This window comes from Dermacentor andersoni, chromosome 10 (genome assembly GCF_023375885.2).
Source record: "Dermacentor andersoni chromosome 10, qqDerAnde1_hic_scaffold, whole genome shotgun sequence".
Taxonomy (NCBI): domain Eukaryota; kingdom Metazoa; phylum Arthropoda; class Arachnida; order Ixodida; family Ixodidae; genus Dermacentor; species Dermacentor andersoni.
Genome location: NC_092823.1, coordinates 20,493,726 through 20,520,756, shown reverse-complemented (window position 1 = coordinate 20,520,756; position 27,031 = coordinate 20,493,726). Strand labels below are relative to the sequence as shown.

Here is a 27,031-nt window from a genome sequence, read left to right as displayed (position 1 = left end):
GATCGTCGAAATTTCCGGTGAAGACAACGACGTCATCTAGGTAAACAAGCCACGTCTGCCACTTCAGTCCGGCTAACACCGTGTCCATGACGCGCTGAAACGTAGCAGGCGCCGAGCACAGTCCGAATGGCATGACCTTGAACTCGTAGAGGCCGTCTGGCGTGATGAAGGCAGTCTTTTCGCGATCTCTCTCGTCGACTTCTATTTGCCAGTAGCCAGACTTGAGGTCCATCGACGAGAAGTATTTAGCGTTGCAGAGCCGATCCAATGCGTCGTCTATCCGCGGAAGGGGGTACACATCCTTCTTCGCGATCTTGTTCAGTCGACGATAATCGACGCAGAAGCGTAGGGTTCCGTCCTTTTTCTTCACCAGGACTACAGGAGAGGCCCACGGGCTTTTCGACGGCTGGATGATGTCGTCGCGCAGCATATCGTCAACTTGTTGCCTAATAGCTTCACGTTCTCGCGTCGAAACTCGGTAAGGGCTCTGGCGGAGTGGTCGAGCGCTCTCTTCGGTTATTATGCGATGCTTTGCAACTGGTGTTTCTCGAATCCTCGATGACGTCGAAAAGCACTCTTTGTATCGTCGGAGACGACTTCTGGTCTGTTGCTGCTTACTCATAGGAAGACTTGGATTCACGTCGAAGTCTGGTTCGGGGACAATGCTCATCGGGGTAGATGCGGCTGAATTCGAGAGGACACAGGCATTGCTGGTTTCCACAATTTCCTCGATGTATGCGATTGTCGTGCCCTTGTTGATGTGCTTGAACTCTTCGCTGAAGTTGGTTAGCATAACTTCCACTTGCCCTCCGTGGAGTCGAGCGATCCCTCTTGCGACGCAAATTTCACGGTCGAGCAGTACATGTTGGTCGCCCTCGATGACGCCTTCTACGTCAGCGGGTGTTTCAGTGCCGACGGAAATAATAATGCTGGAGCGCGGCGGGATGCGCACTTGATCTTCGAGCACACTCAAGGCGTGGTGACTACGACAGCTCTCCGGCGGTATCGCTTGATCTTGTGACAGCGTTATCGATTTCGACTTCAGGTCGATGACTGCGCCATGTTGATTCAGAAAGTCCATGCCGAGAATGACGTCTCGTGAACACTGTTGGAGGACAACGAAGGTGGCAGGGGAAGTCCGGTCATGAACGGTAATTCTTGCCGTGCAGATCCCAGTCGGCGTAATCAGGTGTCCTCCAGCGGTCCGAATTTGACGGCCTTCCCATGCAGTCTTAACTTTCCTCAAGTGGGCGGCGATGGGTCCACTCATGACGGAGTAATCGGCTCCTGTGTCTACTAAGGCGGTGACTGCGTGGCCGTCGAGAAGCACGTCGAGGTCGGTGGTTCTTTGTCTTGCGTTACAGTTAGGTCTTGGCGTCGGATCACGGCTGCGTCGTGTTGAACTGAAGATGGAACGTCGCGTCGTCAAGTCGTCTTTCATCGGTGTAGTCTTGGCTTCCTGACTTCGTCGGGACGGCGGCGTGTCGTCATTAGGTCGTGGAGATGGTTTCTTTGTCGTCTTCGTCGGCGGCGGAGGATCTTCGTCAGTTCGACGAACAGCAACCACACCTCCATCGGTTGCTGCTTTTAGTTTTCCGGATATGGGCTCGCAGAGCGGCCCCGTGCTGGGCCGGTGTACGGTCGGCGCTGCGGCGACAGGTAGCGGCCTGGTGACGGCGAACGGGACGGTCGTCGAGGGTTCCACTGAGTGGCGGCGAGGTAGTCGGCGATGTCACGAGGGCGTTCACCTTCCCTCGGGCGCAGTGCGTTGACGGCGAAGCCTCGCAATCCCAGGTCGCGGTATGGGCATCGGCGGTACACATGGCCGGCTTCGCCGCAGTGGTAGCAGAGCGGGCGGTGGTCGGGGGCTCCCCAAATGTCCGTCTTCCTCGCGTAGGTGCGCTGGGCGACGGGTGGGCGTGCTGGCGGCGGCGGCGGACGACGGTATTGCGGCGTTACAGGGCCCTGGCGCGGTCGTGGAGGGGGACCTTGACGGCGGGCGACGGCGGCGTAGGTCATCGCTTCTGGCTGGGGCTGCAATGATTGTGATTGTACCTGCGGAACTCCGAGCGATCGCTGAACTTCTTGTTTGACAACTTCGGCGATTGAGGCCACTTGAGGTTGCGATGAAGGGAAGATCTTCTGAAGCTCCTCTCGTACGACTGCCCGGATGGTCTCGCGCAGGTCGTCGGTGGCCACTGATTGAACGCCGGCGTAGCTTGTTGGCTTGGTTCGTCGGTCGAATTGCCGGTTCCGCAATTCCAGTGTCTTCTCGATGTTCGTCGCCTCACGAAGAAACTCGTCGACGGTCTTCGGTGGGTTTCTTACCATTCCGGCGAAAAGTTCCTCCTTTACACCACGCATCAGTAGGCGGACTTTCTTTTCCTCTGACATTTCCGGGTCGGCGTGGCGGAACAGACAGGTCATTTCCTCAGTGAAGATCGCGATCGTCTCATTCGGCAGCTGCGCTCTGGTCTCCAGTAGAGCTTGGGCTCGCTCTTTTCGCACGACGCTCGTAAATGTTTGCAGGAAGCCGCTTCGGAACAGGTCACACGTCGTCAAGGTGGCTTCTCGATTCTCGAACCACGTCCTGGCGGCGTCCTCGAAAGCGAAATAGACACGACGCAGTTTGTCGTCGCTGTTCCAGCTGTTAAATGCAGCGACCCTCTTATACGTCTCGAGCCAGGTTTCCGGATCCTCTAATGTTGAACCGCGGAACGTCGGAGGCTGCCTGGGCTGCTGCAGCACAATGGGGGACGCTGGGGCTGCCATTGGGGTTTGCTTGGCCACAATCTTCTTGGTCTTCTCAGGTAGAAGTCCGTGCTCCGGGGGCAGCTGTTGAAGACGGCGGCTTGCTCGATGTTCCGGGACGGCGCTGGTGTTTTCTTAGTGGTCTGGGCTTGGATTACGGCTTGTCGGGGGCGTCCGGTACAAGAACGTAAAGCACCTCCACCAGATGTCACGTGGGGGTGACGTTAAGAACACAGTAGCAATACTGTGAAAGGCAAAACTAGATTTTATTGGGCAAACCTGTGCCCAAAAAACAGGCTACACTTATAGCACAACGAAAGCGGCGAACACAGTCGGCGATCGTCGAAAAATCTGATCAGCGGGTCAAGCGCGTCGACTTTTATACAGCAGTCATCGAATGTTCCAGACTAATCGTTGGGACCCGCATGCCTTCTACAAAGTTCTACACAATTCGCGTCAAGCGATGAAATCAGATAACGCGAGGTTCGGCGACAACAGACAGCCGGGTAGAAGCATCGATAACTTTCCAGAAACGTCGGAGACATGCAGGCGCGTACCGCGCTGTGCGATTACAGTTGTTAAGCGGCGAAACGTGGTCGCCCGATAAAGATAGGTACACGTGTCAGTATGCTTCCCACGATTTTTGACGTGAACCTAGAATGCAAATGTTGACGCACCTAACTGTTTTTTATGACCGTCTTCAACCGTTTGAGCACCATTACAATGTTGTCGCTCGGCGCTAACTGCGCCTGGATATATTCGAAGCTTCTGGAATGTTGCCGCCGATTCTGCAGTGCGATTGACTTCTCCAATGAGAATGCGCTGCCGAGACGAATAGTGGCGGCGCATAGGCGGCGAGGCGAACGTCGCCAGGGCCTCACCAGCTACCTTGCAGCTATGTAGTAAACATAATTAGGCATAACAGTGGCAATTACGCTGTAATTAGCTGATGTTATAAATAACCTAGAAGTGACAAGCGCTGGAATTGTTGGGGTCCAGCCTGCTAACATTAAACTTATTTCGCACCTAATTTCAGACATACTTTCTTTTATTGTTAATTTATTACTCAGGACTGGCTTATTTCCCTCTGAACTGATGCTTGGCAAACTTATCCCAGTTTTTAAATTATTGCACCAACTACAGACCTATTTCTATTTTTCCGTTCTTTGGAAAAGTTATTGAGAGACTAAATGAAATACGGCTAACAAATTATCTTTCTAAACCTAAAATCCTCTCTGCATGCCAGTTCGGTTGTCGCCATCGGTATTCCACAGAGCTGGCACTTATTCATCTAACGGACCAAATAAAAAAATTATTGACGAGGGATTTCTCGCCGCCTCAGTTTTCATCAATCTAACGAAAGCATTTGATAGCATTAATCATAATGTCTTATTTTCTAAGCTCGAAGCAATTGGCATTTGCGGTCCTGTCCTTTCGCTACTAAAAAGCTGCTTATATAACCGGGTTCAAGTTGTTTCTGTTTCCAGTGCTTATTCTCGACAGCGAACTACTAACATCGTTTTGCCTCAGGGTTCCATCTTCGGGCAACTTCTGGTTTTAGTTTATATTAATGATTTACCTAATTGTCTTTCTTCGACAAAATGCATTCGGTACGTTGATGATACCGCAATGATCACTTTCCATAAGGATATGTCATCTCTAGTTAATAAAGTAAATGCTGATTTAGAAAACAAAGTAAGGTGGTGTAATGTTAACATGTTATCTACTAATGCAACGAAGACAAAACTTGTACTCTCTTCACATCAGCGAAATATAGCTCCCATTCTGACTAGCAGTCTTGGTCCCCTCTGCCTTTATCTAAGTTCATGTTCATCTTTCCTTGGCGTTCTACCCGATTATAATCTGAAATATCGCAATCATATTGCTCACATCAAAAAGAAAATAGCTTACGGTATACGCGTTTTAATTAAAGCATGCCCATACTTCACTCGTACCACATTGCTCTCACTTTACCACTCTCTCGTCCACTCTCACATTACTTATGGCATAATATGTTGCGGAAACACCTATAATACTCATATTGCGTCATTACAGGCAGTTCAGAACCGAGCCATCAGAATAACTACCTGTAGTTTACGCTTTTCTAATGCCACTTCCTTACTACATGAGAATAACAACCTTACTATTTCTGGCTCACTAAATACAACCTGCGAATTTTTGTCTACAGATTTCTAAATAATGAGCTACCATCGATCACATTTTCACCATCTAACTTGACAACTAATTGTACCGCCACACTCGGGTTGAATAACAATTTTCTTTTACCACGTATCCGCACTAACTACGGTAAAGAAACGGTGGAGTTCATTTCCATATCAGTATGAAACACTGCTCCCATCATTATGAAAAATACAAGATCTTTACACCAATTCAAAAGGGAACTCAAAATGCATTTATTATTGACAAAGTAATGCGAAAATTTAATGTAACCGTTTCTTGTACGTTCTTTATGCTTTTTTATTTTTTGTTTGTTTTTGTTATTTTAAGTGAACTACTGTTATTTTCTTGACCTACAAATCTTCAGGGTACCATGAGATAACCGAAACCTTGTTATTATTTGTAGTGAATTCTGTATTTTGCTCTGTTAACGTTCGTTTCCTGTTGCTTGTATATTACCTTATCATTTGCGAATGTTGCTTTGCGATGTCAGTTATCATAACTATTGTTGTACAGGAGGCCCCGATACAGTCTTCCATTATAGGACCTCCTCCTGCATACTAAATACTTGTAATATGACCCAACATCTAAAAGGAAATTCCGATTCTGATTCTGAATGTGCGAGGGGATATATGCGGATATTATACATTTGGCACACAATCCTTTGCGCTCAATTGGTTTCCGCCACGATGGGAAGGATACTTATCCTGTCGAGCGCAGGATGCCATTTAATGCCTTGTGGGCCGCACGCGCGTTGTCACATGCCCCTGAGCTAAAAACACTGTGGTTCCCGGACATACAGATAGCACGTGGGCCATTACGCATGGCCCTGAGAGCACAAGCGCGGCTTCCCGAATGGGGACACGTGGAATATCCTGGCGAGCTCCCACACAAGCACATCGAAGGCGGTCATCGTAGAGAGCGAAGGCAATGACGAGGAAACGAACTGCAGGAACTCGTTAGCTTGTTTCCGTTCCCATGCCACTCTTGCTTCTGTCAAATCAATCAACACAAAAAAGAAGTCAGCTGACATCTTATCTCACTGGGTCATCTAGCACGGTCGAATTGGCCTCAGTAATGTGCTAGTGTATTCCACCAAAGGAGCGGTTCAACTTAGTTGTCGCAGCTACAGTTACCGGAAATATATTCATTCACTCAAGTAATGCGACTGCCGTTGAGTACATAGATTTAGGTGACTGACATAACTCATAACAATGGTACTGCTGCTCATGGGTATGTAAGAAAGATACCTAGCCATGTGTGGACTCCACACACTACATTAATACCCTACTTGACTCAGGAATTAAATTTCCTGCATTTAACTCTTACAATTAGTGCGAAATACAGACCAATGGTTGGAACGTCCACGAAGCGTCCTAGTTCACCGGTGACATACCGTGGATTGAGCCATATATTGAATTTCCCGCTCTGATGTAATCCTTATTTCTGGAACTATTGTGGAGACACAGTACTGGCACAGCGAGAGCAGCTGTATGTCCTCGTGTCTAATTTTAGTGAATAAACGCTAGAAAGACATCACAAGAAGCCAGAAGCACCGACTGGTGCATGTAAACAACTATAATTGCCTTCCCCTGTCTATGCCTCCGAAAGGCTGCCAAAAAACCATCGATGCCTCATTACAGCACAGCTTTGCAGGTTTATGCAAGTCCCCTATAAATATTTGAAGCAGTTGTCCCATAATTCAAATTTAAACCAACGACGACTTTCTAAGCACTATCCTTGTGCTTGAGTACTGTTTGCTTTTCTAGCAAGGAATTCTCCCGGTAGGGAGCTCAACATGTACCTACCGTTTTTATCAGCTCCATTTTTTACCGTCACAGCCATATAATATCTGGTATAAGTGTTTCTTAATTGCTTACTGGGCACCACCTTCAAGACAAAACTCTAAACAACACCATCATCGCCACAAATAAGGAGCTAGCCGCATGCTGAAAAGACAGCCGGCGTAGTACGGACCCTTATTCAAAAATGTAGGTAAGGAAAGGCCAAAGTCAAGAACGATGGTTGCAGTTTCGTTCTCAGCATCTATGGTCTGGCTTCTAGGCCCCAGGGCACCACGTGCATTCCATGAAAGTTCGTTGGACAGCCCGAAACCTGACTTGAGATGTTCCACGTTATCTGAGCCTTGAACAACTGAAGCAATAATAAGAAGCTGCGCTCCGAAAATATTTCATACGTGGATAACGCCAGAAATTGGATCGAAGCTCCAAATGCTGGCGGCATCTATACCCAACGTTTTTGCGCTAGCGCAGCCTCACCGTGCATTACGTGAAGTCCGCTCTGATGTCCGGGAACCGGTTCCTCAGTACGTTCCTCAAGGCCTTCAGGAAAGTCATAGAAAGGAACAGGGCCGGAGCTCTTCGTGATGCCCGAGTACAACAAAAGGAAGGAACAAATGTCCATTACCCTGGAGAATGTAATGCATCCCTCTCACCACGCCGACATTACAGAGGAAATAAAGCCATTTTCTGATTCGTGCAGTGAAACAAGAACTTTTCGCTTGCATAATTTGGACCATGTCGCAAACATTCATTCTGCCATTGACAGCGCTTCCGTCATGTGCATGGCCATCACTCACTATGGTATTGTAGCAAGTCTAGACGACGGTCCTAGAGCCTTGCCGTCGTTCCTGCGTTTGTTTCGGCAGAAGGGCAAAGGCGGCAAGCAGAGCGGTGGCTGCACCGACCAACATAGCAGGGTTTGTGAACCACACTGTCTGCGCCAAGCTTGCGCCTCGAGCAAGTGCCGCGCATTTTTACTTTTCGTTGCTTGTACAGCCGCCATCACGGCGGCGGCTGCGGGCGTCGTCGGAATGTGGTGTCCGTGGGCGCTGTAGCCCCCTCTCCCCGCCCCCCTAGGCGGAACGTCAAAATGACGAACCAGCGAAACCGCGTTTCAAAAGTGTGTGTGGCCAGTCCAAGTGGCCAACGTGAAGGGCATTGAGTCACTGCCGCAGAGCTCAGACGGACGGCCTCGGGTATTGCGTAACGGGCGAGGGACGCGATGAACGAACGTTGGAGGGATGACCGCACCAACTTGATGCAGAGACGGCAGGCACATGTGTGCCAATGATAGATAAAACGTTGTATGAACTATTTAAATGTGGCGGGGCCCCTAGACGTCCGGAAGCCCCTTCTCCGACATCTCTAGGCAGGCCCGGTCCACCAGCCAGAGCTGGTCCTCCGAGCAAACGGCCCATAGAGCGACCTCCCTCAAGGAAAAGGTAGGGCTGAGAATAGAGTGCACGGCCATGGTCTCGGGGCAGCTCCACAAACAGTGGGAAAGACGTGCCCGGGGCGCTCGGCGGTTGGTAAATTGCGGAAAATGGAGACCAGGTTAAAATAAATGTGCGAGACAGAGAAATAAGTGCTTTGGTTTGAATCTGGCGCCAAATTGAACTTTGATTGGTAAGGGAATGGTGAGGGGGAGGTAAATTTCATCTCGCTATCTTGTAATACGTGGTAATCTGGTGGTAGGTGTAGATCCCCTCTCCTGGTTTTTCCACGGGGTTGGCTAAGTGGTCTTCAAGGGTCCGGAGGTAAAGACCTACGACATGCGCAATAACGCGCTCCTTCCCAGAGACACACTCATGCCCAGGCACCCACGTTTGGTCATCGGATGGGGAAGCGAAGGCTTGTTTTATAAAATGTGTGTGACCATCTTAGGTGCTACGCCTAGAAGGAAGGAATTAATGGTATGCATTTTAGGAATCGGTGCAGATTTTTGTAATGGTAGAATCGGCGGCCACATGCGCCACTGCTAGGGCTAATGCGACATCATCAGCCACGCCGGTGCGCGCTGTTTTTATCGAGGGACGGATGCTATGCGTCCGTCCTCCGTCATGACAGCAGCCCTGACCGTTCCTTCGAGCAGACAGACCGCGGCGTCGGCATAGAGAACATCTTCGCGATTCCAGTAACACCGAGTACAGTAATCTGCTAAAACCTTGCGGCGGCCCGAATAGAGGTGCGAAATTATGTTTCGTGGCAACGGTTCGAGTTGCATGTTAGTAGTGAGCCTTACAGAAATTAGGAACCATGGCCCTTCCTTCGGGGTCGTGCCGCTTGGCTCACACCCCAGAGGTGACAGTAGGTCTCGCCCTGTGGGTGTTCGGGAGAGCCACAGCAGTTGGTTACTCCTCTGTGCCTCTAGGATTTCTTCGAGGGTATTATAAAGACCAGACGGTAGGAGATGGGAAGCGCTAGCGCGCACTGGTAGTCTCAGTGCGTTCTTAACCGCCCACCTTATTATACTATTAGCCTGAACCAGTTCTCTTTGAGTGAGGTGGTGATACAGGAAGTGGTAGGCGAGCCGACAGACCACCAAAGCTTCAATGACTGCATGGCATCCTTTTCAGGCAGACCGTGATTGTGTGGCCCAATCCAGCGAACCAGTCCCGACATTTGCTTTATATACTTATCGAGGAGGTTCAGAGTAAAATCCGCGCCTAGGTTAGATTGGATGTGCAGACCCACGATATTTATTTGATGTTTCTTAGGCACTGGTTGTCCGTGTACCAACAGGTAAATGCCTGTGTCGCAGGTGTGGGCAGTAATCTTGAGCAATTCGGGTTTTCTGCAAGCAAAAGAGCCCCATTATGCCAATATGCTGTTCGATGACAATAGCAATTTGTAGGACAACTTGGCTCTCCCCAATAGAGCCTTGTGACAACCATGGGGTCAAATTATCAGCATAGAGAGCGTGGGGCAATTTAGGTATATCTGCGAGCTCTCTGGCAAGTGGTGCCATGGCTACGTTAAATAATGGTGGTGATTGCACTGCTCCCTGGGGTGTGCCCCTCTTCAGGTGGGAAAAAGCAGCCGATTTGAGTCCACCTATTCTAATCTCGGACGTGCGATTTTGTACATGTTTAAAAACTATGCTTCGAGATCCTATTTTCAAGTGCAAGAACTTAAGGCGTTGCTCCCAAGCAGAAGTATTCGAAAATTGTTCTAAAAGAAGCATGGGAGCTCTATTGGCTTCACTATTTGATTGATGCATTACAGCTGATTTTCCCGACTAGTATATTTTTTATACGACGAGGCTGCCTGTTTTAACAGTATTTCGAGAATAAGCAGTGTCAGCATCAGCTCAGTCTCCAATTTGAACAAGCGCCCAGGCGTAGGATATGCTTCTTTCTTATGATCGGCCATCGAGCAAGTTCCTCTGGTGTTGTTGTGTTCAGGACAAGCCCCAAAAGGGGCTGAACTTTTCAGCAGCAAGGTCTGGTTGTTCTGGCTCCAAACAATTTTGCTTAGGGCATTATTGCGGATATGACCACCTGGATAGCGATACTGTGGTTCAACAACCACCACAATGACCTTCGAGATCTTCTGCAGGTGTGAGCCATCCTACCAGCTTTTGCCTTGATCACTCTGACATGAGAGAGTAAACGCAAAAGTTCTAAATAATATATGGAGCATGCACAGCTGAAAATAAATGTCGCCGTCACAGCGCGGCGAAAGTATCCTGCCCAAAGGAAGAAACTTGCAAAGGCTACGAGGGCAACCCGTAGGCAACAGGAACATACGAAAGTTTACTTGTATCCTAGGAAAGCTGTTCTGAATTCTGGCGACGCTTCACATGAATTAACGTGAAAAATTTTGAACTAGTTGACGGCATGTTCAGAAACTTTAAGCTTCAATTAGATTTTTTTAGTCCTGCGCAATTTTTACTTGTTGTGCAGAATTTTTTTGTACCTAATGCATTTCGATGAGAATATTGTACACAGACTGCATCTTCAGTTGGCTTGATAGTGCGAATTTGAGGAAACGAATATTTAATATTCTTTCCTAAAGTCAAGAATAAGTGTATTAATCAGCTGAAATATTCCAGCAACAATGCTGGCCTCCATAAACATCAGTGGGAGCTCAATGACGGAGAAGATTACTGTCGATGTTACTGCGACGGGGATTTTCCGTCATCACATTCATCTACTCTGTATTAAGCTATTAGATTCTGCTCATCTATACGAAGGTTACATTAACAAACTGGTCCCTACGAACAGCAGCTGCGGGAGCCCGAAAGCCGTAAAGATGAGTCTGGGCGGTTGATCAGACGTATCGTAGACGACGCGTCTTGGCAGTGACAATACGGTGTGGGGTTGCATTGCTTCTATGCTATACCACATTAGCTTCGACATTCATCCTGTGCAGGCATGTGGTAAAATGTCTTAGCAGAGAGCATACTAAGTTAACGTACCTTCTTGCGGCGTTTATTCTCTTCATCATCCTTGTCCTTCTTGTCGGGCTTTTTATCCGTAGGATTGCTGTCCGGATTTTTCTGAGCCAACTAGAAAAAATGCCAAAATTGTTTTAACATACTGCCTGCGTAGGCCAGCATCAACAACTACACTAGTCAGTAAAGCTTCTATCTTCACTGGTTTTTGTCTCACATGCGTGAAAACTGCATGCGTTAGCATACCACTACAGGCGTGCTGCTTCAGCCTGTTTATAAAACTGCGCCAATAAATATTACAATAACAGTAGGAAGAAGCGCACTGATCCAAACACCCTTCTTGATTGACGTCACCTATTGGCCAATAGTTGCTCGTATGGGAATCTTCTATGTTACGAAATAAAGCGTCCACAAGAGGGCGACCAGTTTCGACTAGTTTTCATCCTTCAACTAGCCTCGAACCACACGAACTTTATAGTCCGACCACACGCACGCTGGCCAGGGCGCGCTCACTCATGGCCACTCCTAGTTAAACCCCTTGGCAGACTAAATGATAGCGCTTCCAAAATTCGGAAATCTTGCTACAATCCGTCGGTCTAGCCGTTGAAGGACAAAGTCGGTCCGCACCACACACCAACATCAGACTGGTGGATATGAGCGCCAGCACGCACTCAACCCGTGTCTTGCACAAACGAAACGCTGCGCATACGCATCAGAGTTGCACGTAGCTGTGGTTTGCAACGTATCATAGATACCGCGGCCGCCGTGAGGTGAGGACAAACGCATTTGACTTCCATTTGGGGCGTTGTAGGCATCAAAATAGCAAGCACTGGCGTCGAAGTTAAGAGCTACTATCAAGTGGGAACTGCGTGCAGAGGTGACGTTCAGTAGGAGTGTTTTGCGGACGCCTTCGCAGTGCAAATTGCCAAAGAAGAAGCGAAGGAAAAGCGAAGGGCTTGTTTGATTGCCAGTTACTCCGCTTCTGCTTAAGGCACTGAGCTTCTTTCCGCGGCGATGTATTTCGAAAATAGACCATTTTAACATGAAACGTCATTCTCCAGCTCAATAAAAAGTGGTTCAGGGCCTCTTAAAAGGTATCTCTTAAAGTGATATCGCAAAGTACAATCACCTAAATTTGCAGCAGAAGTGTGGTTGCAGCAGGATTAACGTATCGTACAATGAGTGCGCCGTGAGTGCCGGTTTACGTTAGTCAGCGTGTTTGGTTCTGTCTTATCTCGACCGCGCTTTTAGGATTGTTGTTGTGGCTAGGTGGAACTAGAAGTAAAAAAAAAGGGGGGGGGGGGAGGGGTGAGACGAGCGCACATGCAACTCCGTACTTCACGTATCACGCTACGGACAAAGGACGATCTGGGAATAGATTGGCTCCCTTCAGTGGATTGATGCTGACGTGTCATCCCCGACTAAAACCGAGGTACTTAAGAATATGTATGATAAACGCCTTTCAGGACAGTGGCCGCTGTGCAGTGCTCCTGCTTTTGATAGCAGGCGATGCATTTGCGGTACGTAAAACAGGCACGTGGAAGGACACGAAACAGGACGCTGTTGTGAGTAATTGAGGGACAAACCCTCCTTCCCGCAAATACATTATATGTGGGCTCGAGGGACGCAGTAAATTGAAGAGCGGTGGATGCGATGCAAGAGTGAACCGGGCTCGACAGAAGAACGTATCACTGGCGCACATCAAATGGCTGATGGCCGCACGTAGGCCCGGTCATCGCGCTACCCGCACGCGTGGACGCTCCCTGCTGGGCCCCATGCGGGCGATACAACAGAACTTCGTTGCGTAAAACACCACTTATCCTGAAAATACGCCTCAGGCCGCAGACAGTGTGTTTAAACGCGTGACAACGTTCTCTTACGTTGGCCTCCCTGCCGGCATGCTGTGCCCTGTCACACGCTCCCTGGTCCGCGGCGTCTAGAAGTTTGCTTAAAGCTAAATGAACAATTCCTATAAAGACACGACCAACCTACTTCTTCATTCTCATGAACTGCAGATGGGCTAGCCATAGGTGGTGATGTGCGTAAAGTGAGCTGCCAATCATCGCCTGGGTATTCTTACAATGGAGTCAGTATGCGGATTTATTTTCAGAAAGGCCGGCTGATGTAGTGTGGGTCATACCTCACAGTCTAAGTTGTGGAATTCATTACGAACTCTTTTCAGCCCTAGAGCTCCACACACAAGCGAAATGATTCAGGCAACGGTATCTCGAGCGCATAGGCAATGAGCAGTCGTGTGCGTTATGCAGTATTCAATTTTTAATTTGAGTAATAATTTGAGCTTACCGACAATACATGAGGGCCCTGTGGTTCGTCAAGCCGCAGCGTGCGAGAAGAAGGAAGACATGCTCAGTGCAAATGCGAAAAATAGAGGCATTAATTTATATATGTGTGTTATCGGTACAATAATTTCAACCAGTGTGCTCTAAACAGCGTAACCTTATGCCCTTAGGATTGAGAATAGGTTCTTGCACATATCCAGCACGCCATGAACACTGTGATAGGTTCTCTTCAATGCACACTCATAGAAAGTATTACGTTACGGGGGGTCACAAACACTCAACTTTCTTTTTTTTAATCGGAATCCAGGACTTTTTTGTTCCTGAATAAGCATGTCTTATTTAAGTTACGGAACTATAAAGTGCAAGAATCATTTTATTTGGTCGCAGGGCATTTCTGGCATAAAACCTGTCAATGGGGGTAGTCGCGCCAGCTATGAATAAGTTACTAAGGAATTGCTGAATCGTCTAAAGCACTGCCATTTATGTGGATAAGTGAAGGACCTATTGAATGAACTAAGCTAAAAGTAACATGACAAAAATTTTGGCAACTTGTTAGGCTCCTACAATACGCGAAGGCGAACACCTGCTGCACACGTGGTCATGTATTCGACTATCCTACCGGAGCGGTCAGATTTCTTGCAAGACATAACGAGCCGCATTGAGAAGTTAACGTATTGCTCGAAAGGGTGACCTCCACAGCGACGCATGACAATACCTAATACACTAGTTAAAGGTTATTTCCTTCTTTGTTTCGTTCAATCTTTATTAGCGTGTTGTCTAACGATGATGAGTGATGTAAGTAGGTTATCTTCAACGGGAATGTGCCGCTCTACAACGGTGAGTAGTTTCTGGGAGCCCGGAGCATGTTGCGAAGTGCGCTCAACCATTGGGCTACTGTGCTGGAGGAACTTTAGCGACATGTGCTCGGTTCCGCCAACATCAGCGAAAACGGGTTAGACACACATTTTGGGTAGCATTGCCTTCGGAATCAACGCACAAGATGGTCTGACAGATGTCTGAAAAACCGGGCTCCATTCAACAAAGTGCTTGGCATGAAAAGCCTTTAAATTTCTCTAGTGCGCGATAGTGGAGAAATTCGCATTAAGAAATCGGTTACATGGATTCCTCAAGCCGTGGAGAGCGACTCTTTAGTGTGCTCCACCACCAGTTCTTTGCCCCAAGACGCTCCTGACCCCAGCCGAGTTCGAGGAAGGTAAACATAAGCACTCCGAGGTCACTCGTAGTCGTTAAGCGCCTCAGAAGAATGAGATCCGCGTGGCCCTACTGGAAGAAAAACAATTGGTTTAATGTAAACACTACGTAAAGGAAAAACAGAATCAACTTGCGTGTTATATCTCACCTACAAAAACCAGTGTGTCTGTCATTGCCGCAACAAATAGGCTTCAGGCATAACTTACAACTCTATCTGCCAAGATAAACATGATTTCAAGGCATTCTCCTTCTCCACAGAGAATGGCAAATATAGGGTGAGCAAGACAGGGGTCGTCGTGGTGAGGGCGAACAAATCTGCCGTCTATATGATGGCGCCTGAGTGAGGTGTATGGCTCTGTGGAATCTTCCGGTGGTGGACGAGTTCCTGGCGAGTGGCGGTAAGGTTGGACCGCCGACTGATATTGGGATGACGTTCACGTAATGTGGTTGTGATGGAAATTGCGGCCGACGCGTCGGCAGTCGAAACAACTCGGCGGATCAGCAGATGTTCGCCATTACTCAGGGTTGCGAGAAGGCCGCGAGGGGTACTGGTGTCGCGAAGAAGGGACCGTAAGAAAATGTAAGCGTCCGATTACTTGACGGAATAGACAGACTGAATTCCAAGGTTCGTCAACTTGTCGCGCACGACAGGCTGCTCGAGGGAACTCGTCGGCCGAGAATTGCTCCAACAGGCCTGGAAGCCAACTGCTGCCGCGGCTCCGATCTTCCGGTGAAGGATACGAACGACGTTTTTGGACGTTGACGCGTGATGCGCAGAGTGAAGGTCCTCGCACGACCACGTAGCAGCCGTATTTCGAAGACGCGTCAACTGGTGTGCGAGGCGACGACTTGTTTCTTCTTCGAAGCGTCGACATTGATTACTGAAATGCGCTATTGTTGGAGAATTGTTATACACGAGAAGATTAAAAGCGTCGTCTGCTATGTCCTTCAGTACGTGGTTCACTTTGTCTTGTGGCATGCTCTCGTCAACCTCTCGGCAAAGGGCAAGAACGTCCAGGATGTACGTCACATTTGGTTCGGTCAACGCCAGGACGCGGGACCGAAGTTCCTTTCGCACAGCTCGCTGACGGTCAACAAGTATCGTGAACAACACGTGTAGCTTTTGCCTACATTGTTCCCAGATCGCCAGTTCTTTCTTGTGATTTCGAAAGCAAGCCCTCCCTGGTGACTGCTGGTTGTTTATTTACACTTTCAGTTACCCTGTACTTGGTTGTCAACTTTCGTGACCTCTTTCTCTCTTCTGTGTCCATTCTTTTCCGGTGAAGGTACTTGTGAACTTTAGCCAGCCATTTATTTTCATCAACGTTCATGTGTCTTTCACCAAATCCAATTTTGTTCTGCTCTTCTTTGTCCGGCCCATGTCACCATGCACTGCCTAATTTGTGGTTTCACCGTGTGTCCACAAAGCCAACCTGCCGAGGGATCTTTCGTTTACTTCCAACCGCGAAAAGATGTCTCATCTTAAGGGAAGAATGACATTTTGGAACGTTAACGTTGCCACCATTACTCGTCTCCAGATTCCACGCACCACCTTATAGTTATGACCCCAAATCGCTCTATGATTCACTATCGCTGTATTCCGCTTCCCCTTCATTTTCAGGTTATATTCGCGCGCCCTTGAGCATTTCCTTCGTTTACACACACGCACAAGTATCTACATTGTTTGAATATTTGTAGGACTTGCTGTTGAATTAAAATTACTCGTGTTTTCTGTAAAGGTCATAATTGCCGACTTGTCTGTGCTAACCTAATCCCTATATCTGTCGCTGCGCTGCCAGAAATCTCTGGCATTTTCCCCTACTAGCAGAATGTCATCCGCATAAATCATTGCGGGGACATTCTCTTGCGTCGTTTGTATAATACCCATGTTGCATAAATCAAACCCTAATTCACCATTTCCCAGTCGCCAGGTGCCCCTGACGAGTGTGCCACTTAGAAGCGATCGCGCATCTCCACAAGCTTTCGGGGGCTTGTTTCACCACCTCGCAGTTCTAGCCACTCTTACGCAGTGACTTTGGCGTTGCGCGGCTAAGCCCGAGGGCGTGTGACCGAAAGGCGGCCGCGGCGACCACACATTGATTATTGGGGGATTGATTGATTCCTTATCGGTTTCTCACATGTAGATGTGGTGGGAGGCGAAGGAACAAGCTATTCAAGGATGACCTGAGGGAGTCCTTCGCGCCCATACTGGGAAAGACAACACCAGAGGCACAGATGTTTTGTTCACACAGTCGTACACCTTCACAGAACCATCATATTAAACATAACATTTTCATACACTTTGACAAAACCATAAAATTAAACATTTCATGACGACTTAAGCGTAGTAAGAGTGTCACTAAAAGAATATAATTAAATACATATAAGAAACTGCTCTAGAGGTCGATGTTAAGGTAGAAAGAATGTGTACAAGTCAGCTAATTTTGCTTCGTGAATATCATTGTGTTTTTCCTTAAACTCATTTAGTAGAAGCATTTGCCAACCGTAGCCAGAGCGACAATACGCAACGTTCCATATTTCTGTTGGTCTTGTGTTATATGATACTTCCTTCGGATGGAGATTTACTAAACCCATGAGGAGAGAATGATGGGGCGAAAGGCAGGAGCGCTCGTGTAACATGCATTGTGTGAAACTTTGCAGAACACTCAAGTGATCGAAATTAATCGGAAGCCCCCACAACGATGTGCCTCATAACCATATTGTGGTATTTGCTCGTAACACCGAAGAATTTATTGTAATTAAACTTAAACAATCAATCCACTTGGCGCTAAGCGCTCGCCTTAAAATTTCGCTATTTTCCGTCCAAACCTAAATCGAATCAGATCAGCACTGGCCCGTCTGTTACGAATTACTGAAAAAAAAATTCTATGTTTTTTCCCAGGCAGCTGTTAATGCGAATAGAATGAGTTGCCTACACATGAGCCATTTCGAGCCTGCGTGCCTTCCTGCCTGCTTATCTATCTATCTATCTATCTATCTATCTATCTATCTATCTATCTATCTATCTATCTATCTATCTATCTATCTATCTATCTATCTATCTATCTATCTATCTATCTATCTATCTATCTATCTATCTATCTATCTATCTATCTATCTATTTGTCTATCTGTCTGTGTGTGTGTGTGTGTGTGTGTGTGTGTGTATGTGTGTGTGTGCGTGTGTGTGTGTGTGTGTGTGTGTGTGTGTGTGTGTGTGTGTGTGTGTGTGTGTGTGTGTGTGTGTGTGTGTGTGTGTGTGTGTGTGTGTGTGTGTGTGTGTGTGTGTGTGTGTGTGTGTGTGTGTGTGTGCGTGCGTGCGTGTGTGTGTGTGTGTGTGTGTGTGTGTGTGTGTGTGTGTGTGCGTGTGTACGTATATTCTTCCGCCGACCCAGTAGCCGAAGTAGTCTACCTCTTTGGGCCACTAGGTATGTACTCCTTTCATTCATTTCAGAAATGACTTTTACGACCACAATTTCAATTTTTCAATAAAAATAGAGGCGATGGAGGAAGAAGTTGGCATAAAAGTACGAAATAAGTTTACTTGTAGGGTTTAACGTACCGCCACCATGAATTGGTTATCATGCGCAGAATAGAGGGCAGGCTGCGGATGAATCCTGACCCCCTACAGTCTTTTACATTCCACCCAATGCCGCTACAAGAACGTTACCGAATTCCGCCACCATCGCAATGTGACCGCGTTATCCAGGTTCGATCCGGGACTTCGCGCTCAGGAGCGAAATGCCGTATTCAATGCGCTACCGTGGCGCTTTTGCGAATACTCTTAAGTTCGAGACACGGGCTTAACGCGCAGCGTCTAACTCTTAAAATAACAGCACTTACCGGTAGGTATATGATGCTCTGCAGCTGCCCGTTTCGTATCATGCGAGAGTGAAGATGTGAAGACTGAGTGAAGATGTCTCTTCCAATGAGGTATGGCACAAACCAACTTTTACAACTCCTGATAGTAACATTCCAAAGCAAATTCGTGGCTCACACTGCTACTGCGTTGCTGGATGTTCATTATTTGACATTTCATACGGACCACTCCATCACACACCACATATGGGCCTTCAGCCCTGTAGCACGAAGAACTGCGCTGGAACTCGCCTAAAAGAATAACTGCAATATCTCGGTTGTGGTGTAACTCTTCATCTGTCTGCATTGCTTTCGCGCTAGTCTTTGTTCGAGCCATTAGCCAATACACAGTGACTGATTGCCTAAATGGAGCGACTTGTGGTGTCTCACCACGACGCATACATGCAACCTTATCGTTCCTTCATGTGAATTTACCGTTGAATATGATCGTATTTTTTGGACGTTGTAGACTATACTGCAAAGGCCCGATCAAGCAACAATCTGCGTCGCTGAAAAATTGCCCAATTAAGCGGAAATTCCGGAAAGTTTTCCCGTACATTGCTGTTACCTTTATTTCTCGCTATTTTTGGCTTCCAGAAACGTTCCTGAGCCTTTTGAGTCGTTGTTTCCACAGCGAATATTATCAATAAAAAATGCCGATTACATCAACGGTCAAATTCTGTTTGGTGCTGTACCCACAAGTGCTCGAGTGATTGAATTTACTTGCAAAAGTTACACCACTTACCCGCTTTGTTTTTCGAAAAAGTGCTGGAGCTAGCAAGGCATTGCTTCCGCACAAGACATTCGCACCTTGAAGCCTGAAGGATATCATGTGAGTTCCCTATACGACATTCTGTGGCAGCGGTGTATGTAGAAACAATATGCTGAGTAAATTAAATTACTAAAGAGTACACACAGGACTACACAGCTTGCCTCTCGCAGTAGCGCTGACATTCCTAATATATGAAGGAAAAAGGAAAGGAGTGCTAAATATTCAGGGGTGAGTAACTCTTCCTTTTGTCGATGACTAGATTACGAAGACTCACTGACTTGCAATACATGGTACGGTTTTTTCTTTGCAGAGAGAACGGCGTAAAAGCAACCGGAAGAGTCACTTACCACCAATGTTTTTGGGTCCAGGTTCTGGCAAGAGTAAGCCGTGCATAAAGAATAAAGAGGTGACGGTTACATCTCTGGTAATTTAAGTAATCGTAAGAAAATGCGAGCGACATCAAAGAGCTCGTATATAGCAGCACAGAAACGAAACTACCAGCGTAAGTGGTGTGGATGCGACAGTGAAGAGTTCACATTTAGCTACTTCTGCTAAGTTTAGCTGACTAACTGCTTTTTATTTCATATTGAACAACATTTCAATCGCATGCAGCGCGTAGTGCACCTCTGTTCACGTCGATATACCTGAAGTTGAGGACCTTCCTTTCACCATTACTCGTTCTGTGCAGGTCACTTATTGAGGAAATCGAAGAATGAACTTTTGTTATACTTGAGCTTAGGACATTTCGCAAACGCAAACTTCAAGTGAAGCAGTAATAAAATCATGCCTGTTCAGAAATAGAAAGGGAGGACTTGTGGCGGTTTGGTTGTAGTCATCCTTCAGGTCTCCCTAAAAATTGAGTTGGTGCTACATTTAAGATTATATGACGCATACGTTGGGAAATAGTTAATAGGGGCGCTGATGTATTTTGTAACATAATTTAAAACCGTCTGCGTAAGCATTCCGTTGGCGTTAGTTTAGAAATGTTGGACGCAGGCGTTTCAGAAACGGTTAATTATGCCTCCAATGTATTTGGTAAATTAATTTAATGCTTGATGCCTTGACAGTGGTGCTTGCGTTAAATTCTGTGTTTACATGTGTTCAATACGGCTCGTTTTCAGCTTAGCAAATGCAATGCATGCACTAAACCAAAAATTTACGATGTTATTTATTCAATATTTTAAAATTGACACCTGTCTTCAGGATTAATTCAGGAGGAAACATCCACCTCATCGGGAGAAACTCCTGAATATGCGCAAAAGCACTGCCTTCCAATGGATACTTACAAGAAAAAAACCTACCAGAACTAATTAAACAAATGTGCCTGGTCCCGATCATATGAATTAAAGATTGAGAACATAAAATTGCCGGGTTGCAAGAGGCCCTCCTTTCAAATGCACTTCCCTTTCTTGTGCTCGCATCGTGAAAGGTATCAGCAGCACTCCCCCCCCGCTCATCAGCGGGATGGGTCAGTTATGCACTTAGAAAAACAGAAAAAGTATAGACTGGAGCGATATAAATCCTTACCGCATAGTTGCCCATATCCTGTTTGTAAAAAATTGCATAACGCGTTCATTAGAGCCAATGCGATCACATGTATTCTTAAGTGATCTTAGCAATTGGCAATCGCAGGATCTTTGTGAATCGGGCTTAATATACAGGGTGATAATTTTTAATTGTGATATTTTTTTTTAAATTGCGTGTGGCACATAGCATAATTCTTGTCTTGAGCTGGACTATTCGAAAAGGCTGACATTACTAGCGCGATAAATGAAAACGCATGTACAGCTTGTTTTATTCACGCGGCATAAGCTTGCACATGTGCGTCAATAAAAGAAAACTAAAAATAAATGCGGGAAGGTGAACTTTCTCTTGGTGATAGGCAACTCGAAATGTGGCATCTCTTTCACGTACAAAGTAACAGGAGGGTAATTCCTGTCCCTTATCGTGTCACCTGTCCTTCATCATCATCATCAGCCTAGTTACGCCCACTGCAGGGCAAAGGCCTCTCCCATACTTCTGCAACTACCCCGGTCATGTACTAATTGTGGCCATGTTGTCCCTGCAAATGTCTTAATGTCATCCGCCCACCTAACTTTCTGCCGCCCCCTACTACGCTTCCCTTCCCTTGGAATCCAGTCCGTAACCCTTAATGACGATCGGTTATCTTCCCTCCTCATTACATGTCCGGCCCATGCCCATTTCGTTTTCTTGATTTCAACTAAGATGTCATTTACCCGCGTTTGTTCCCTCACCCAATCTGTTCTTTTCTTATCCCTTAACGTTACACCTATCATTCTTCTTTCCATGGCTCGTTGCGTCGTCCTCAATTTCAGCAGAACCCTTTTCGTAAGCCTTCAGGTTTCTGCCCCGTAGGTGAGTACTGGTAAGACACAGCTGTTATACACTTTCCTCTTGAGGGATAGTGGCAACCTGCTGTTCATGATTTGACAATGCCTGCCAAACGCCCCCCAACCCATTCTTATTCTTCTGGTTATTTCAGTCTCATGATCCCGATCCGTGGTCACTACCTGCCCTAAGTAGATGTATTCCCTTGTCACTTGCAGTGCCTCTTTACCTATCGTAAACTGCTGTTCTCTTCCGAGACTGTTAAACATTACTTTAGTTTTCTGTGGATTAATTTTCAGACCCACCCTTCTGCTTTGCCTCTCCATGTCAGTGAGCATGCATTGCAATTGGTCTCCTGAGTTACTAAGCAAAACAATATCATCAGCGAATCGCAAGTTGCTAAGGTATTCTCCATCAACTTTTATCCCCAATTCTTCCCACTCCAGGTCTCTGAATACCTCCTGTAAACATGCTGTGAATAGCATTAGAGATATCGTATCTCCCTGTCTGACGCCTTTCTTTATTGGGATTTTGTTGCTTTCTTTGTGGAGGAATACGGTGGCTGTGGAACCGCTATAGATAGCTTCCAGTATCTTTACATATGGCTCATCTACACCCTGATTCCGTAGTGCCTTCATGACTGCTGAGGTTTCGACTGAATCAAATGCTTTTTCGTAATCAATGAAGGCTATATATAAGGGTTGGTTATATTCCGCAGATTTCTCTATCACCTGATTGATAGTGTGAATATGGTCTATTGTTGAGTAGCCTTTACGGAATCCTGCCTGGTCCTTTGGTTGACAGAAGTCTCAGCTATTCCTGATTCAATTTGCGATTACCTTAGTAAATACTTTGTAGGCAACGGACAGTAAGCTGATCGGTCTATAATTTTTCAAGTCTTTGGCGTCCCCTTTCTTATGGATTAGGATTATGTTAGCGTTCTTCCAAGATTCCGGTACGTTCGAGGTCATGAGGCATTGTGTATATAGAGCGGCCAACCTTTCTAGGACAGTGTTCCCACCATCCTTCAACAAATCTGCTGTTACCTGATCCTCCCCAGCTGCCTTCCCCCATTGCATAGCTCCCAAGGCGTTCTTTACCTCTTCCGGTGTTACTTGTGGGACAGTTCCTCTAGACTATTCTCTCTCACCTTATCGTCGTGGGTGTTACTGGTACTGTATAAATCTCTATAAAACTCTTCAGCCACTTGAACTATCTCATCCATATCTCATCCATCCATCCATATCCATCCATATTCTATCTCATCTGTCCATTTGGCTTCTACTCTGTTGTGTCCCTATTCCAAAAGCCAGTACGCCGTGTCGAATGCCATGCTGCAATATGCGCCCGTGTCGCGCGCTCGATTCGAGGTAGCTGGATAGGCTCGGCATACCAGCAGGTGCTGGGTACTGCTGCGTAAAGTAACGCCAGAGCGAGAATACGCGCTACCTGGCCACCGTATATAAAGTTTTTATTAAGGAAAGCAAGAGAGAGAGTGTTTAGTGGAATAACAATGAGAAAAAGAAGTAAAGGAAGGATGTTAACTACAGGAGTTCATCGCGAGAGCTACAGATTCCAAAACCGGTACTTTATCGTTTCGCGACTCTAGGAGATGCCAAGGTATGAATAATTTGCCGTATCGTAACTTTAGTTTCGCACAGATACTTGCCGCACAGACACGGTAGAAGCGCTATCGCCCGCAACTGAACCGTACACCTGTATCAGTAAGAAACATTTGTTGTCCATATTCAATAGTACGCTTGGAAATGCCACAACAGTGATTTTCTTTTGCGATTCGTATTTTAGCTTCAAAACGAGTTCTAAACTAAAAAAAAACAAAAAAAACTAGGCGCCATCTTGGGTTGCGTGATTTCGCTCAAGATTATAGCTATCCGTCCAGTCAAAAGGGAAATACAAACGAAACGAATGTAATCTTCAGTGTCAGATATGCATGCCTAAACAGGGCAGCTAACACACCTTTATTCCAAAGCTGCGACACGAAGTGGACATTTATGACCCCGAATATATACCGATATTTAGGACAAGAGACTAGTATCTATCGATGAATTTTTAAAATGCATTTGATATTCAATGGTGGCTTTACCCCTTGCGTACTGGAACCCGTGCAGCACAAAGGCAAACAGCGATGTTTCGAGATCGAGTCAGCAAACTCCAGTGAGAACCAGTGGGCCCCAGCATCTTAGCAGTGAATCCAGCCACGCTTCCAGTGAGACCTCCTATGGAGCGTTCTCACTGGTGTTTCAGTGACTCCCAGTGAGCGCCTGCGTCCACAGCGCGAGTGAGGTAAAACAAACGCGCTAGTTTCACAATAATATACACTAGAAGACGCTGTTTTTTTTTAAATCGGGGTGTGTATCACTAATTTATTATATCAAGCAGAGCCTCTCTGGAAAGTAACTGTTCAATGGAAATGGTAGCCTTAAAATTTCAAGCTTCAACTACGCCAGTGTAGCGATCACTCCAAGCAAAGCTGCGCCAGCGATATGAAGACAAGTTTCAACACGAGGATGTATATTGTTAAACACTCAGTGGAAGGTTGCGGGCGTTATTTTTGCAGTGAACTGGGCAATTGCAGCCTATAGCTCCGGCAATGTGTGAGCGGTGTTCTGGTACATGCGTCCTTCTATGGCACCCTACAAATAAATACCCGTAAGAGTGAGGTCTGGAGAACTAGTAGGAAATGTCAAACTGGAGGTTATACGATTGGCAAAAGAAAAAAAAAAGCTGAAACAATTGACTTGTGCCCTGGCAAGGTGCGCACTTATCCCTCTTTTCGGAACCAATCCGCTTGTCTGGTGTTGATTAATAAGCTGAGTCAACACGAGCACAGCATACGACCCACAGGTCGAAGAACAGACGAGCTACACATCTTGCGCTTTCATGTCGCCCGTGATATATCCATATTATTGCCTCTTTTCCCACTGGAAAATTACGTTCCAGACACGCTGTTGGTACGTGGAAGGTCGTGAGCAATTTTTAGTACGTTATATGTTCTGTTAACTCCTGTCTTATAGCTGCGTATTAGCAGACTAGAGAAATTCCTCGCGATAGCTACTTAAACTTTGCTGCTTTGGAGGAACTTCCAGGATAAAAATATTGCCATCTGATCACCAGTAACAATTGTAATTTTTCATTCAAGAACGGCCGTATATTGCTGCTGGGAAAAGGCCAGGTAACTTGTAGAAAGTCGCCACGCCGACAAAACGATTACAGGTTGTAAACAAGAAGGTGGTTAACGCAGGGGCCCGATTTTTATTAATCATAAGAAGCCAACAAACACTGACACCAAGGACAACATAGGTGAAATTACTAGTGCTGAATAAATGAATTAAGGAAACGTTAAATTAATGGAAATGAAAGGGGATGAAAAAACAACTTGCCGCAGATGAGGAATGGTCTCACAACCTTCGCATTTCGCGTGCGATGCTCTACCAATTGAGCTACCGCGACGCCGTTTCTGCATCCACTTTCTTGGGTATTTATGTTTCCTAGTAGAGCCCTGGGAGTGTTTGCCAGTGCCACCACTCACGTAGCTTTCCGGCCGATATGGAACATCCTTTCTGCCACAGGCATCACGAGAACGTGATCTTTTTGGGTGAAGGCAACCGGTCAGTAAACCCACACATGCTACCTGAAGACATCAATGTTGCCGGATTCGAGACCTTCGTTATGTAATAAAGAGGGTCACGAGGGTTGCGTTTGTTGGCTTCTTATGATATTATAGGTTGTGTAATTCTTGAGAACAAATGTCTGGTACTTACCCACGAGTCGTTTCCCATCGACCGGTGCTATAATGAAAGGCGCAATAAATTTCAAGTGTTACAAAGCATTTGAGCATGCAATAAGTTTCGGAAGCACATCTTCAAAAAGTACTCCATTTCTATTATCGGTAAACACTCAGCAATGAAAACGAAGGGATCGAGCTTATCGACTGAATACGACCTACCTGATACAAACTGGGTAAATGCTTTCTCATTTCCTGATGTGCAGAACATTTGACTCAATTTATTAGACAGATAGACAGGTCAATAGACGTCGTAAGGACGGCATTTAAAAAGCGGTAGCGACTGGTTTCTCCAATGTGATTCCTTTGTTCCTTTCATTCTCGGTTTATGACACGTCCTGATAATCTGCATTGATTTTTTGTTGAGTACCGGGCGTGAAGGAACATTTATTGACCGAATAAGTAATGTAATGTTATTCTTTTATTCCCCACTTGACATGGCCAATGAAATTATGGGGTATTACGTGCCGAAACCACTTTCTGATAATCAGGCACGCCGTAGTGAATGACTCCAGAAATCTTGGCCACCTGCAGTTCTTTACGTGCGCCTAAATCTAAGTACGCAGAATTTTCGCATTTCGCCTCCATCGAAATGCGGCCGCCTTGGCCGGGATTTGATCCCGCGACCTTGTGCTCAGCAGCGCAACACCATAGCCACTGAGCAACCACAGCGGGCTGACATAGCCAATACTCCATCCAAATTTAGTATTATCCCAACCGTGCAATCAATGAGGTTTATTATGAAGAGTAGATTCCCCCTTTAAACTGGGCAGTTTACTGGGCTTCCAACTTCTATCATGCTGGCGAAATTAATATGCATCTTTTCCAAAAAATAACTACAGATGCATGCAGCCATCTGACAATTTTTATATGATGTCACTTTGCTTCTTCTCTACCTATGCATCACCAATGTTGCTAACGCTAATTGAGCTAGCACGCTAATGCTAAGTGCTAATCTGAAAATTTTTGAGAGAAAATGTCGCACTTGCTCCGGCTACATTCTTGCCGGTACTTTGCACAAATATAGCTGTTAGTGTTCCGAGTCGTTCAATGCCCTTATGGCTCCGTTGCTTGCCTGACAGCCATTCTCGAAGGCTGTGCTTTGACGTGTTGCAGGAAACGAAAGTAATATAGCTACGATGTTTTAAACATTTCCTAGTGCGAATGACGCAGACGAAGGCTAATCCAGTTTTATTGCGAAAGCAAATACTACGCCAGGTGTAACCGCTCGTCGCGTATGCCGTGCCCCCCCCCCCCCCCCCCCCCCAAGAGCCGGCGCTGCACTTAGCAGGTGGTGTGACGTCAGCTCTTTCCGTCGCTATGACGACCCGTGACGTCGGCCTGCTCCCCGCCGAAACTAGAAGGGAGTCGCTTGCGTGGATCCCGAGCCGGCACCGCGCCTTAGAGGCGGTCTCTCCGTTGATAAGACGACCTCCTCGCCTTGCACTCGCTCCGTGGCGGCTTCACTGGGATATATAAGCCTCGTGCACCGCCTATAGACCGTTTTTTCGTAGGCGCCGCCATATTGTGAACGCAGTGGCACCGCCTATGAGCAGCGCCATACTGGCTTGGGTGAAAGCGGTCTTTTGCATGGCAGGTATACGCTCGG

At 46.6% G+C, this 27,031-nt stretch overlaps 1 protein-coding gene across 1 annotated transcript in view; it reads right to left on the bottom strand.

Moving 5' to 3' along the window:
- LOC129381984 (uncharacterized) overlaps positions 1-27,031 on the bottom strand; it is a 96,563-nt gene that overhangs the window by 11,778 nt on the left and 57,754 nt on the right. Inside the window, exons 7-12 of the mRNA XM_072284884.1 lie at positions 25,400-25,426; positions 20,796-20,813; positions 19,616-19,639; positions 18,482-18,505; positions 13,432-13,449; positions 11,152-11,241 (exon numbers count right to left, since the gene is read on the bottom strand). Of these exons, the coding sequence (XP_072140985.1) occupies positions 11,152-11,241; positions 13,432-13,449; positions 18,482-18,505; positions 19,616-19,639; positions 20,796-20,813; positions 25,400-25,426 (201 nt within the window). The remainder of the gene's footprint in view (positions 1-11,151; positions 11,242-13,431; positions 13,450-18,481; positions 18,506-19,615; positions 19,640-20,795; positions 20,814-25,399; positions 25,427-27,031) is intronic.